General features: G+C 42.8%; 1 protein-coding gene across 2 annotated transcripts in view; it reads left to right on the top strand.

The window, feature by feature from the left end:
* KIF21B (kinesin family member 21B) overlaps positions 1-14,093 on the top strand; it is a 461,259-nt gene that overhangs the window by 339,422 nt on the left and 107,744 nt on the right. For both annotated transcript variants that reach the window (XM_073561060.1, XM_073561059.1), the window contains exon 24: positions 9,944-10,001. In XM_073561060.1, the coding sequence (XP_073417161.1) occupies positions 9,944-10,001 (58 nt within the window). The remainder of the gene's footprint in view (positions 1-9,943; positions 10,002-14,093) is intronic.

Here is a 14,093-nt window from a genome sequence, read left to right as displayed (position 1 = left end):
ACTCCTTCTGGGATCGACAACAGAGGCGTCCCCCTGTGTCACCACACTCACACCCCCGCTATTCACCACGGGAACACCACCCTCCAACCTTTTTCACCACGAGGTTTGCGCCTCTCTTGGTTGGCTAATGGCGAGGGTTGAGACATGCCCCTCCTCTCCTGCAGCACACCTGCTGCTCACACTGGAGAGGAAGGGGCCCGGGATATGGAGGAAAAATACACTCCCTGGTCGCCTTCCTCCGAACGACCAGGAGGGGCGGCTTCTTCGGTGGTATGGAAGATTTGGCGTAAACCCCGCGGACTATCACACCAGTCTGCTCACTACAGGGACGCACCCCTTCACCTCGGGGAACCCCAGACTTCACCATAGGTACCAACTCCACCCACCTGTCTGGATACGTCCGCCTGTATGAACAAGTCCTGCTCCCCAGCAGCGACTCTAGGGGGCTTCTTTGCCGGAGCCGCAATTTTGATTTTCTGGTTGAGCCAAACGGGAGGCCCCAGACCCTGATAATTGCTGCTGAACTGCTTCAACACACCATGCAGCTCCTCACTCACCTCAGTGAGGCCCAGCAGCAAATACTCACAGGTCTGAACATGGCCTGAGGCTAACCAGAAAAAAAAAGTATGGTTGGTGATAATGTCTCATGCCCCGTCCTGAGTGACACGGCCAAGCAGGCCGGTAACTAATACAACAGGACGCGGCACGTGTAATTGTCCTATGTGATGCGGCCCGCAGGCCAGTAACTAATACAGTAAGACAAGGGAATAGGGAAAACCTTGGTAACAATAACAGTGGTGGCCCTGCGATAGGGAATGGGGACGTGGAGACCTCCTGCACTCCCCTGAGTCAGTGTCTCTACACTCCTAACATTCCCTAGGCCAGTTCCGCACCGGGCGCCGATCAGGAACCTAAAAACCCTGACTCGCCCTGCACCTAAACCCTCACTAGGGAATTGGTCGCTGCAGAAACTAATCCCACCACTGCACTAAACACACATAAGGAAAAGTGACAAAACAGGGGAACACCACTCAGCTTTGCTCTGTTGCTTACGCTCCCAGCAACAGAGCCCACCACCTGCGTGCATCTTTTCCTCCACCGTGTCCAACATCTGGGTGCAATGTCCAGCAAAGGGGTTCAGCACCTGAGTGCAACTTCAGCAAAAGAGTCCAGCAACTGCGTGCAGCTCTACACCATAGCTGCCACTCCACCAAGCTTTGCAAGAATTCTTCACTGACACCATAGCTGCTACTCCACCATGCTTTCCATGATCTCCTCGCTGACACCATAGCTGCCACTCCAGGACTCTTACTGAGTTGTCCTGGACTCTTCTCAGCACCATAGTGCAGCCTTGGAGCAAACAGAGTTCACACCTGCGTGCAGCTGTCCAGAAACAGTCCAGCAAATGAGTCCAGCTTTTCTGCCAAAGAGTCCAACATTTTGAATCCAGCTTTCCGCAACCGAGTCCAGCATCCTGCGTGCAGCTCTACACCATAGCTGCCACTCCACCAAGCAATGCCTGCCCTCCTTGCAGACACCATAGCTGACACTCCACCAATCCATGCCAGTCCTCCTTGCAGACACCATAGCTGCTACTCCAGCACTCTGAATGGGCTGCCCGTGACTCTCCTTCAGCTCCATTCTTTACTCATGCTTGCTTGCAAATGAGGAACTATCACCAACAGTGATTAACACACCTGATACTCTTTTATAGAGCAGTCACACCTGTTACATAATCACGTGCACAAACTAAGGTAACCAGAGTGCAATGACCCTAATGGCCACTGGGGGGAAAACTACAACTGAAATCTCCACAGTGAAATGACCCTAATGGCCACCGGGGGCAAAACCACCTTTGGGACACAGCCAAAGGAAAAAAAAGGTTACTTTGTGCATTTAATCTGTCAGATCCCACATGGATCATGACAGCATATAGCTGGAGGGCACATATCACAGGGGTCATAGATATCACATGGGGAAGCAGCTGGGGGGCACATAGATGGAGGGCACAGAGATCACAGGGGGGCATATAGCTGGGGTGGCACAGATCACAGGGGTGCACATAGCTGCAGGGCACAGATCACAGGGGGTATATATAGGTGGGGGGCACAGATCACATGTGGAAACATAGCTGGGGGCACAGAGATCACGGGGGGCATAAAGCTGGAGGGCACAGATCACAGGGGGCATAGATATCACATGGGGAAACAGCTGGGGGGCACATAGATGGAGGGCACAGAGCTCACGGGGGGCATATAGCTGGGGTGGCACAGATCACAGGGGTGCACGTAGCTGGAAGGCACAGATCACGGGGTATATATAGGTGGGGGGCACAGATCACATGTGGAAACATAGCTGGGGGGCACAGAGATCATAGGGGAACATAGCTGCATAACTTGGGGGGCACATAGCTACATAGCTGAGGGGCACAGATTACAAGTAGAAAAGCACACAGCTGCCAGCACAGAGATCCCCAGGGAGGCACAGAGCTGCGGGCACGCACAGAGATCGCTGTGGACTCTCTGGCAGCATCTCCTCTTCCGGGACATGTGGACGGGAGAGCATTGAACGCTAATCCCACCCACCCAGATGCTAATCCCACCCACCCAGATGACATCATCATTCATGTGCAGGGCAGGCAGCGTTTTGTAATGAACGCTGCGTGCCATGCACTTGGGGGTTAAAGGGCCGGCAGCTGACAGGATACAGCTGCCGCCCGAGCATTGGGGACTCCAGGGACCTGCCCGCGGATTGCATGAAAAGCCACTGCGGGCCACATGCGGCCCGCGGGCCGGTAGGTTCCCCACCCCTGCACTATAGGAATGCTCATTAAGTTTAATGGGGTGGCTTGATTCCTCTTTAGGAAATCAGCTGTGTATAAGCTTATGATTATAGGCGATGATGATATGTCTTTCTTATGCCTCTTTTTTGCTGCTATATATCTTGATAGATTGGTCTCTTGTTCCATAATATGTCTTAATCAAGTATCTATACATCTTTGGATGTTTTGATTGTGGTGATCACTTATTGATTTCTGGATCTACCTCTTTTTCCTGAGATAATTGTTGTATTGTCCTGATCGGAGATCATGTCCATGTGATGAGTATTTACAGATCACACCTTGTTCGTGTAATTATTGACTGATTTATGAGAGTACATTTTGGTTTACATACTGTATATACTTTTTAAATGCAAAAACCTCAGTGACATTATCACTATGTCAAAAATAGGGTTTAGGGCTATAAGTAGCCACCCTAGTCAGGAAAACACCTGAAACACCCACTCCAATAGGTATACATGCAAAGAGAAAATATGAGTAACTAGGTGAATATAATGAAAATACGTCTTTATTAGTTAACATATGTATCACATAGTACAAAAATACAGAGAATAAAATCACACCACAGGATAGAAAAACAGAATAACCCGGGAAAAGCACCCAGCCACAAGATGTCAAGTAACACAGCAGTATATATAGAGTATAGCCACATCTATGTAAGTAACCAGTGTCTGCTAGTTCCCCATCTCCCCATTGGGAGATCACTGCGCCACATTATAGATCCAATATGATCACCTAGTGTGCACAAATAGGTTTCACATGGTCAATTTGAAGAGATATCTTACCAGATATACATGGAGGCTGAGTAGACCCAGGACCAGGCGTTTTCCCCACCTAGTTACTCATATTTTCTCTTTGCATGTATACTGTATATACTGTAGACCTGGCAGCTGATTTAATCCAGCTTTAACCAATTGTCCTTCTCTGTGCTTTGTTTTTGTCTTTTTTGCTCACTGGGTTTTTTTTTCTTTTTTTCCCACTGGGTTCATTGTTTGTGATGTGTCCATGTTGAATCTTTTAGCGCAATTCATTAAATGTTAAGTTTTATGATATCCTTTGCTTATTAAGATGACATATATCTCCGCTTATGGACTCGTCCGGTGGCCATCTTACAATATGAACCATGTTATATATTCATTATCACATTATTTTCATGGCTCTACATTATAATCTTTAGTGACACAATTGGGGGTTGAAAGTGCTTACCACACATCTAAATAAGTTCATTGTGTTGTCTAGTTTCCAATATGATGTCACTTGTGGGGTGTTTCCACTGTTTAGGCACATCAGGGGCTCTCCAAATGCGACATGGCGTCCGATCTCATTTCCAGCTAATTCTGCATTGAAAAAGTCAAACGGCGCTCCTTCCCTTCCGAGCTCTGCCATGCGCCCCAACATTGGTTATCCCCACATATGGGGTATTGGCGTATTCAGGACAAATTGCACAACAACTTTGGGAGTCTAATTTCTCCTGTTACCCTTGGGAAAATAAAAAATTGGAGGTGAAACGATCATTTTTGTGACAGAAATATGATTTTTTATTTTTACGGCTCTGTGTTATAAACTTCTGTGAAGCACTTGGGGTTTAAAGTGCTCACCACACATCTAGATAAGTTCCTTGGGGGGTCTACTTTCTAATATGGTGTCACTTGTAGGGGTTTCCACTGTTTAGGCACATCAGGGGCTCTCCAAACACATATGGGGTTTCAGCGTATTCAGGAGAAATTGCACAACAAATTTTGTGGTTCATGTTCTCTTTTTACATTTGTGAAAATAAAAAAAGCTGGTTCTGAAGTAAAATGTTTGTGAAGAAAGTTAAATGTTCATTATTTCCTTCCACATTGCTTCAGTTCCTGTGAAGCACGTAAAGGGTTAATTAACATCTTGAATGTGGTTTTGAGCACCTTGAGGGGTGCAGTTTTTAGAATGGTGTCACTTTTGGGTATTTTCTATCATATAAATCCCTCAAAGTGACTTCAAATGTAATGTGATACCTAAAAAATGGTTTTGTACATTTTGTTGTAAAAATGAGAAATCACTGGTCAACTTTGAACCCTTATAACTTCCTAACAAAAAAAAATTTGCTTCAAAAATTGTGCTGATGTAAAATAAACATGTGGGAAATGTTATTTATTAACTATTTTGTGTGACATATCTCTTTGATTTAAGGGCATAAAATTTTTAAAAGTTTGAAAATTATGAAATTTTAAATTTTTTTAGCCATATTTCCATTTTTTCATAAATAAACGCAAGTCATATTGAAGAAATTTTACCACTAACATGAAGTACAATATGTCACGAAAAAAGATTCTCAGAATCAGCGGGATCCGTTGAAGCAGTCCAGAGTTATAAAATGACAGTGGTCAGAATTGTAAAAATTGGCTTGGTCATTAAGCTGCAAATTGGCTCTGTCATTAAGGGGTTAAGATTAAGATTAGGGATATTTTTCAAAAGTTAAAAAAAAATGATGACGATATGATGACATATTCAATATGACAACTTAATGTTACCAAATTCTGTGTTGTACCTGTAAAATGCTCATTATACCCCTGGAAAAAATCTTTGAGGGGTGTATTTTCCAAATTGGGGTCACTTAGGGCAGGGGGTTCTGCTGTTCTGGCACCTTAGGGGCTAGGTTCGTAAGAGTGGGGGTAACAAACTGAGGGGTCCACTTTTTGGTGTTACTTCTTGCAAAAGTGAAAAAAATTGGGGCTAAAGCAACATTTTAGAGAAAAAATGTATTTTTTTTGTTTCATTTTGCATTCATTTCTGTGTAGCACTTGAAGGGTTAAAACTTTTCCTGACAAGTTTTAAGTATTTGAGGGGTGCAGTTTTTAAAATGGTATCACTTTTGTGGATTTTCCAATTTATAGGCCTCTTAAAGTCCATTTAACTACGAATAGGTCCCTATAGAAACAGGTTTTCTAAATTTATTGAAAAAATTAGAAATTGCTGCTAAACTTTTAACCATTTAACATCCTAACAAAATTTAATGATGTATGAAAAATGATGAATGATGCAGATGTAAACTAAACATATGGGAAATGTTATTTATTAATTATTTTGTAAAGCATGACTAATTGGTTTAAGGATATAAAGATGGAAAGTTTGAAAATTGTGATTTTTTTTTTTAAATTTTGCCAAAATTGGAATATTTTCACAAATAAATGCAAGTCATATTGAACAAATGTTACCACCATCATGAAGTACAATATGTCACGAAATAAAACCTCAGAATCAGTGGGATCTGTTAAAAGCGTTCCTAAGTTATTACCTCATAAAGTGATCATGCTCAGATTTCTAAAATTTGGACTTATCAGTAAGATCAAAATTAGCTTTAAGGGGATAAGACTAGCATAGGTGACTGCTTGATGTGTGAGTATTGTGGTAGTATTGTATTCTGCTGACACTTGTTTGTCAAAAGTTACATTTTATCTTTCACTTTGCTCCTTTCTAGCCAGATGACTGTCTCCCCAGCTACTCTTGACTTCTCTTCAGTGACCTATATTTACTAATAAGCTCAATCCAGCTACTATAGGTGTTATTAACACCTTAAGGGGGTTTTACACATAGCAATATCGCTAACAATATCGCTAAAGCATCACCGATTTGGTGACGCAGCAGCGATATCGCTATGTGTGATACTTACCTCCGATCGGCTCCCCCGCTGTCCATCGCTGATCGCGCAGCTCCATTTCTCATCGGGCGCTTCCTGCTGGGCTTCCTGCTGACGCCGACGCGCGACGCGTGGACGCGGACGGGAGGACGTCAGGATCGCCTCGTCTGAAAGGTAAGTAACGACCGCTAGATCGCTGCTATGTCGCTGTGAGATCTGCCTGTGTGGCAGCTCACTAGCGACCATTTAGCGATGCACCAGCGATCCTGACCGGGTCGTTTCGTTGTCTGGATTGCTGGTGCATCGCTAAATGTAAAGGGGCCTTTACTCTATGCCATAAAGGTACTGAAAATGATATCTTCTCAGCTATCAAGATATCAGAAAACCAACTCCTCAATTATCCTTGGTGTTGTTCACACTTTCGTCTCTGCTTACACAGTCCCTGATAATTAATTTGTTTCTGCTGTTTGATGTCATTCATATCTTCAAATCAGCTGTGTCAAGTTTCTTAGTGCCCAACTCCTCTCAAATATCCTGACAAAAGAAGATAATGTAACTGTTTCCCAATCTCCGACAAAGATGTAAAGAGCAATTAGTCAGGTACCAGTTCTGGCTCCATGAAAAAGATTTTTATGAAGCTGATTCTGTTAGTACACTCACAAGATCAGCGACAGGAGCAGGGCTGTATTATTTACCCGTCACACATAGCGAGATCGCTATTGAGATCGCTGATTTTGTGACGCATCAGCGATCTCACTAGCAATCTCGCTGTGTGTGGCATGCATCAGCGACCGCCCCCCCTGCCGGGTATCGCTGATCGTGCAGGAATGTCCTGGGCCATTTTTTGATCGTTGGTCTTCCGCTGGCCAGCACGCATCGCTGCGTGTGGCAGCGGGAAACAAATGATCAGCGAGCTTCCAGCGCTGTAAGCAGACGCTGGAAGCTGGTATCCAAGGTAAACGGCGGGTAACTAAGTGCTGTGTGCGCTTAGTTACCCGGTATTTACCTTGGATACCAGCTCCCAGCGCGAGCACGCTGGTATCCAAGGTACACAGCGGGTAACTAAGCAATGCGCGCGCTTAGTCACTCGATATTTACCTTGGATACCAGCGTCCTTGCTGGTCCTGATCACTGGTGTGTCTGCCTGTTTGGCAGCTCACCAGCGATCATGTATCGATGCATCAGCGATCCTGACCAGGTCATATCGTTGTCGGGATCGCTGGTGCAGCGTTTGGTGTGACGGGAAAGTCCTGCTTCTGTCCCAAGTGAGCTCTTTTTAAAGCTCATCAGCCTTCGTTTGGTTCAATTAGGGTGCATATGAGTTGATATGGCAGTTGGGACCCCTGTGTATGCCATCTTACCACTCCTAGTAGATCCTGACAGTGATTGGGTCCAATAGGACATCGGTCTGCATAAAGCTGACAGGAATAATACAGTGAAGCACAGGAGTATTATAGTATTTAATATCATCAAACTTCAATGATTAAGCTCATAGAAGTCCAGTTCCCCCTCAAACAAACAAAAAAGTAAAAATAATGCTAAAGTGTAAACAAAGACAACCCCCCCCCAAAAAAATGTTAAAAATAAAAAAAATGAACATACTTGGTATTACTGAGTCATTAATGTGTTAAAATTGGGTAATTAACATTTCCCTATGGAGTATCAAGATTAACAGGTTAGGATTATAGATAATGCTTGATTAATTGCTTAGACATTTAGCCTAGAAGAGGCCTGTGTAATAAATATTAGGCTTGGGGTCCTTCTAGACTGAGAAATGTCTGATGGGCACACAGGAATGGGTCATTTATGCGGTAGGTGCCTTAATTTATTTATTCATTTATTCTTTACTAGCTGAAGAGCCCGGCGCTGCCCGGGCATAGTAACTAACTGTGGTTAGTTGTAGCAAATAATAATTATCCTCCATCCCATAGTCCCATGCCCATATACCCATCACACATCCTCCATCCCATAGTCCCATGCCCATATACCCATCACACATCCTCCATCCCATAGTCCCATGCCCATACACGCATCATACATATTCGCCATCCCATAGTCGAGTGCCCATATACCCATCATACATATCCACCATCCCATAGGCCCGTGCCCATATACCATCACACATCCTCCATCCCATAGTCCCATGCCCATATACCCATCATACATATTCTCCATCCTATAGTCCCATGCCCATATACCCATCATACATATTCTCCATCCCATAGTCCCATGCCCATATACCCATCGTACATATTTGCCATCCCATAGTCGAGTGCCCATATACCCATCACACATCCTTCATCTCATAGTCCCATGCCCATATACCTATCATACATATCCTCCATCCCATAGTCCCGTGCCCATATACCCATCATACATATCTGCCATCTCATAGTCCCGTGCCCATATACCCGTCATACATATCCTCCATCCCATAGTCGAATGCCCATATACCCATAACACATCCTCCATCCCATAGTCCCGTGCCCATATACGTATCCGCCATCCCATAGTCCCGTGCCCATATACCCGTCAAACATATCCTCCATCTCATAGTCAAGTGCCCATATACCCATCACACATCCTCCATCCCATAGTCCCGTGCCCATATACATATCCGCCATCCCATAGTCCCGTGCCCATATACCCGTCATACATATCCTCAATCCCATAGTACAGTGCCCATATACCCATCACACATCCTCCATCCCATAGTCAACTATTATGACATCACAATGAGCGGCGGCGGGGCTTGCGACCTATGATGACATCAGCGTCGCCATGGCAACCGTTGTGACATCATAATGAGGGGCGGGGCTTGATACACACGCACTGCTTCCCCAGTATGCAAATAAGGGCATTATGGCATCAACAATGAGGGGCGGGGCTTGACGCCCACACACTTTTTCCCCCAGTATGTAGATAGGGGCAAAATAGTTTGGTGAATTGGAACACGCGGGGTTAAAATTTTGCCTCACAACATAGCTTAAGATGCTCTCGGGGTCCAGACGTGTGACTGTGCCAAATTTTGTGGCTGTAGCTGCGATGGTGCGGATGCCTATCCCGGACAAACACACACACATACATACATACATACACACTTTGAGCTTTATATATTAGATAGCAGTAATACACTTGAAATTTCATATATTCAATGTTTGCCTATATCTTAGCATACACAGAGTGCTGCGGTATGCTTTGGTTTGGTTTGTAGGTTAGCCTTGATACACATGGACCTGTCTTCAATTTTCACAATGAGCTGCATATTCTCAGCGATGCATAAAGTCCACATCTTTGTCATTGCTCTACAGAAGAGATTTAAAAGATTGTTAAGCTAGAACATTTTTAGGTTAAAGTAATTTTATTACTTTATAAATGGAAAATTAAGAACAAATTGTAATGTTTTACAAGGCATGTTATAATTTGGGAATATGGGAATAATGTGCTTTTATTATTAATATTATTAATATAAACTTTCTTTATTTTAGTGCATCTCAATCTTTCTCAATGAAAGGCTCCAATAGTCATGATGACTTTAAATGGAAGGTAAGAACTAATTACCCATGTCTTTTTTATTGCTGTTTTTTCCATAAAGGTATAGGTATTTTTGAAACTCATTATTATCAGAAAGTGAATTGATTAAAAGATCATAAAAGAATATATAAAAGTCGTAGGAAGGTTGGGGACACTCATACAAAGACATTGAGCCAGGGATACATTGGATATATACGCACAAACGTGTATCTATCAAGATGGGACTATGATTGGATATAATAGACTACACATAAGACAAATAGGCAACATATACAATATAAAGCATAAGACCATAACGTAGTGTACAAAAAGTGACATGTGCATGCAGAGATCATTAAACATCAACACAGAACCTACAGACTCGCTGTTCCCAGAGCAAAAATGCAAGCAAAACCTGTTTTGAGGTACGGTGAGCCTGCGGATTCGGTGAGCAGCATCTTCCTCATGTTCACACTTCTAATAAGCACAGTTCAAAGCCCCATGTCTCTTTAAGAGTAATGCTTTAGCGGGTTTAGACAGTCCACAGAAATAAGTATAACTTTGAGAGCTCGCTTACACGACCGCATGAATCGAGCACGCCTCCTCACCACAGTCTGTAAAACATACAGTATAATCGCTGCTGCTTTTCAAGTATTATTTTTTTTATAATTGCATTAAAGGTTTCCTCTGATTGGTTGCGATAAACTATGTAATTCATGTGAAGTATATCTGCAAGGCATTATGTGGAAGCCTGTAGCCTCACCTGGGGTTGTGTGAGCCCAGTTTCTGGCTGTTACAATGTGTAAAATATCACCTGGTATTTTTTTGGTGATCTGCACAAATCCAATTGCAAATTGTTTGAATTTTCCAGGACATGCGAATTTTCAGAAATTCTACTGCTAGTCAATTTACAGTGGATCGATTTAATAATCTCTTCTACTAACCAATGAACCAATGAAAAATGAACATCTTTATTGTATCAGAGTTATAACATGTAGAAGAGGACAGGCTGAATGAAAAAGCAGTATAAAGGGATCTCCCATAGAGTTGTTACATAACTGTCATATTTCTTTATTCTAGCGCAAAATCAATTTGCCATGCCAGAGATTCTTCAAGCTCATTTGGGGAGTCTCTCCCTTCCAGAGACAAAACACGCATACCAGTTTAACTGATTAGGCCTGTTTCACACATCAGTGTTTTGAAAAACGTCAAAATCCGCCGTTGTGCAAAAAAAACGGATCCGCCATTTTGCTTGGCGGATCCGTTTTTTCCCATTGAGTTGCATTACCAGTGGATCTTGACGGATGGCCATCTGTTCGATCCGTTTTTTTGCGGATCCGCCAAAATGTTGGCGTCCGCCGACATGCGTGAACGGACCATGTAACATTTTTTCGGCGGCCGGATCCTCATTTCACATTGCGCATGCCCGGAGGATTTGCCTTTCTTGGAAATTTAACCCTAAACTCTGTTCTGGCGGCGAAAAAACTCTCTCTCTCCTCTTCCCCAGGCAGCAGTTCCTTTAAAATTCTTGCTTCGTCGGATCCGTTAAAATAAACAAAACGTTGTCATCAGTCCAAGAACGGATCCGTTGTCCACCATTTTAGCGGATTTTAGCTGAAGCAAAAAACTGATGTGTGAAACAGGCCTTAACTGAAAAAGGGGGTGATTTGCACTTATGTGTATTCCGTTTGTTATATGTATACACACACATACATACTCACAAACAGAGTGGCTTGCAAACGTATTCCCCACCTTGGCATTTTTCTTGTTATACTACCTCACAACCTGGAATTTCAGTTTTTTTGAGGGTTTGCATCAGTTCATGTAAAGAACATGCCTACATCTGTGAACATTTGGTTTTCTTTTTATTGTGAACCAAACAACAAATATGGCAAAATAACTTCAGTGTGCATAGCTATTCACTGCTCTAAAGTCAGTACTTTGTACAGCATCCTTTTGCGGCAATTACAGCTGCAAGTCACTTTACATAAGTCTCTATCAGCTTTCCACATCTTGCCACTGGGATTTTTACCCACTCATCAAGGAAAAACTTCTCCAGCACCTTCAAGTTAGATGGTTTCCTATGGAGAACAGCAATCTTCAACGCAGAGCACAGTATGCATGTGCCAGTGGCTTGCACATCCAGGCACATCACTGGGCGTTACCAGAGCTGCGGTCATGTGATCACAGGAGAGGCACGTCCACCAGTGTGTCCAGATCAACCTATACAGGTCCTAATGCAGGCAAGCGATATACATTGTGTTGTAACCCACGGGAACTCACTCAATATATGTAGGGGATTTTTACGTAAAACAGAAGAGAAGAAAGGTAACAGGAGGAGCAAGAATACAGACATAGCAACAATTATCAGATTTGTATATTGACCACTACATATTCACATTTTAAACCACAAATGGATTAGCTCTATCCAGTGGTGTCATTCAAGCTCCATCTCCGCTCCTTAGTTGATTTCGGCTCATTTCTGCAAAGGGGAACCATATAAAAATAAAAGAAACGCAAAAAGAATGTTAAAAGCATACTGATGACAACAAAACCAAGAGAGGTTGGGATTAAGGCAAGATATTATACAGATTGTATTCAGTGTTTATATCTTTGGGTTGCAAAGTTTGAAATTCAAAAATCCGCTGCAGTTCCTTTCTTTTTAACATTTTCTGCCCATCACCACCCCTTCTCTGTACAGGGACACTAACAATGACCCTAAATATCAACTGGTTTACTGAATACCTGTTACCCAGAAAATGTCTGGGAGTAGGTAAATCGGTAAGTTCATTCCTGATGGTACTTTTATGTTTAATCTAATTTCAATAGTGGATATATAGGCCATGAAATCATATATACAGCGAAACTTGATTGATGACATGTATATCTCTCTTTTAATCTGTATTTCTTTCCATAATGGGGATGATAGAATGGGTCTCCATTAATTATATTACCACAACATGCACAACCCAGGCAGGGAAAACTTCCCATTCTGAGGTGCTAAGTGTCATTTGAAATGATTCCTTTTATGTGCCAAAATTCAATTGTACTAAATGATCTTTTAAGTTAAGAACCCGTCTTAACAACAGAAGGGGCTGAGAGACAAAATCCGAAATTGCAAGTAAACCTGTATGTAACAAGGGCCAATGCCTATTCAAAATACCTGTTACTTGTCCACTAGCTGGGCAATATGTTGATACAAAAGGAATATTTTTATTTTTGCTGTTTGTTTCATACGGGTCCCTGTTAATAGTGGTTTACGTCTCAATTTAAGTGCTTATACACATGGATATACCTAGATACAAATTTCTGGCACATTTCTTTCAGTCTCTCATCTATGTTTTTCCTTACAAGATACTATCCTCCTAAGCCTGATCAGTTGACTCCAAGGGAAAGAGCTGACCATTCTGCGTGGGTGGTTGCTATCAAAATGCAACAAACTGTTCCTATCTGTACATTTGACAAATATATCCGTTTTTAAGTTACCATTATCCTTGTATACTATGATGTCAAGGAACTGTATTTGAGTTGTAGAGTGAGTCAACGTAAACTGCAATTCTGGAAAATCCTGGTTGATCTCATTCTGGAACGAAAAACTTCAGCAAGATTATCTTCCCACACCAAAAATAACATCATTAATGTAACTCCACCAGGCTTGGACATGGTACATGAGGATGTAACTGTACACGTATCTGTCTTTGAATACCGCCTTGTAGATGTTTGCATATGTGGGTGCCACATTGGACCCCATGGCGGTCCCACGACGCTGCATGACGCTGTTACATGATGACGGAATAAACTTTAACACTAGAAATAAATCACGCTCGACGTTGTTTATTTGTCTTCATGCTATTAATAGGATAGGTGTTCAATATTAGATCAGCTGTTATGAGCTCCTGGTAGCTGTATATAAGCCGTGAATGGAGCTGAACATCACAACTATGTTCACTGTTGAGTAGAACCAATGTACTTCACGTCACTGTGTCAGCAGACTTAGAAATAGATAAGGGTAGGACTTCTGTCTGGACTGTTCAGACACCTGCCCGTGGAAAGCTATATAAATAAAATAAACAGCCCAAAAAGGGGGGCACACCCCTGTTTGTACAAAACACACACAAAAAGCAC

Source organism: Dendrobates tinctorius, unplaced genomic scaffold (genome assembly GCF_039654945.1).
Source record: "Dendrobates tinctorius isolate UK_male_01 unplaced genomic scaffold, ASM3965494v1 ptg000312l, whole genome shotgun sequence".
NCBI classification, from domain to species: Eukaryota; Metazoa; Chordata; class Amphibia; order Anura; family Dendrobatidae; genus Dendrobates; species Dendrobates tinctorius.
This window is presented reverse-complemented; position numbering and strand designations above follow the sequence as displayed.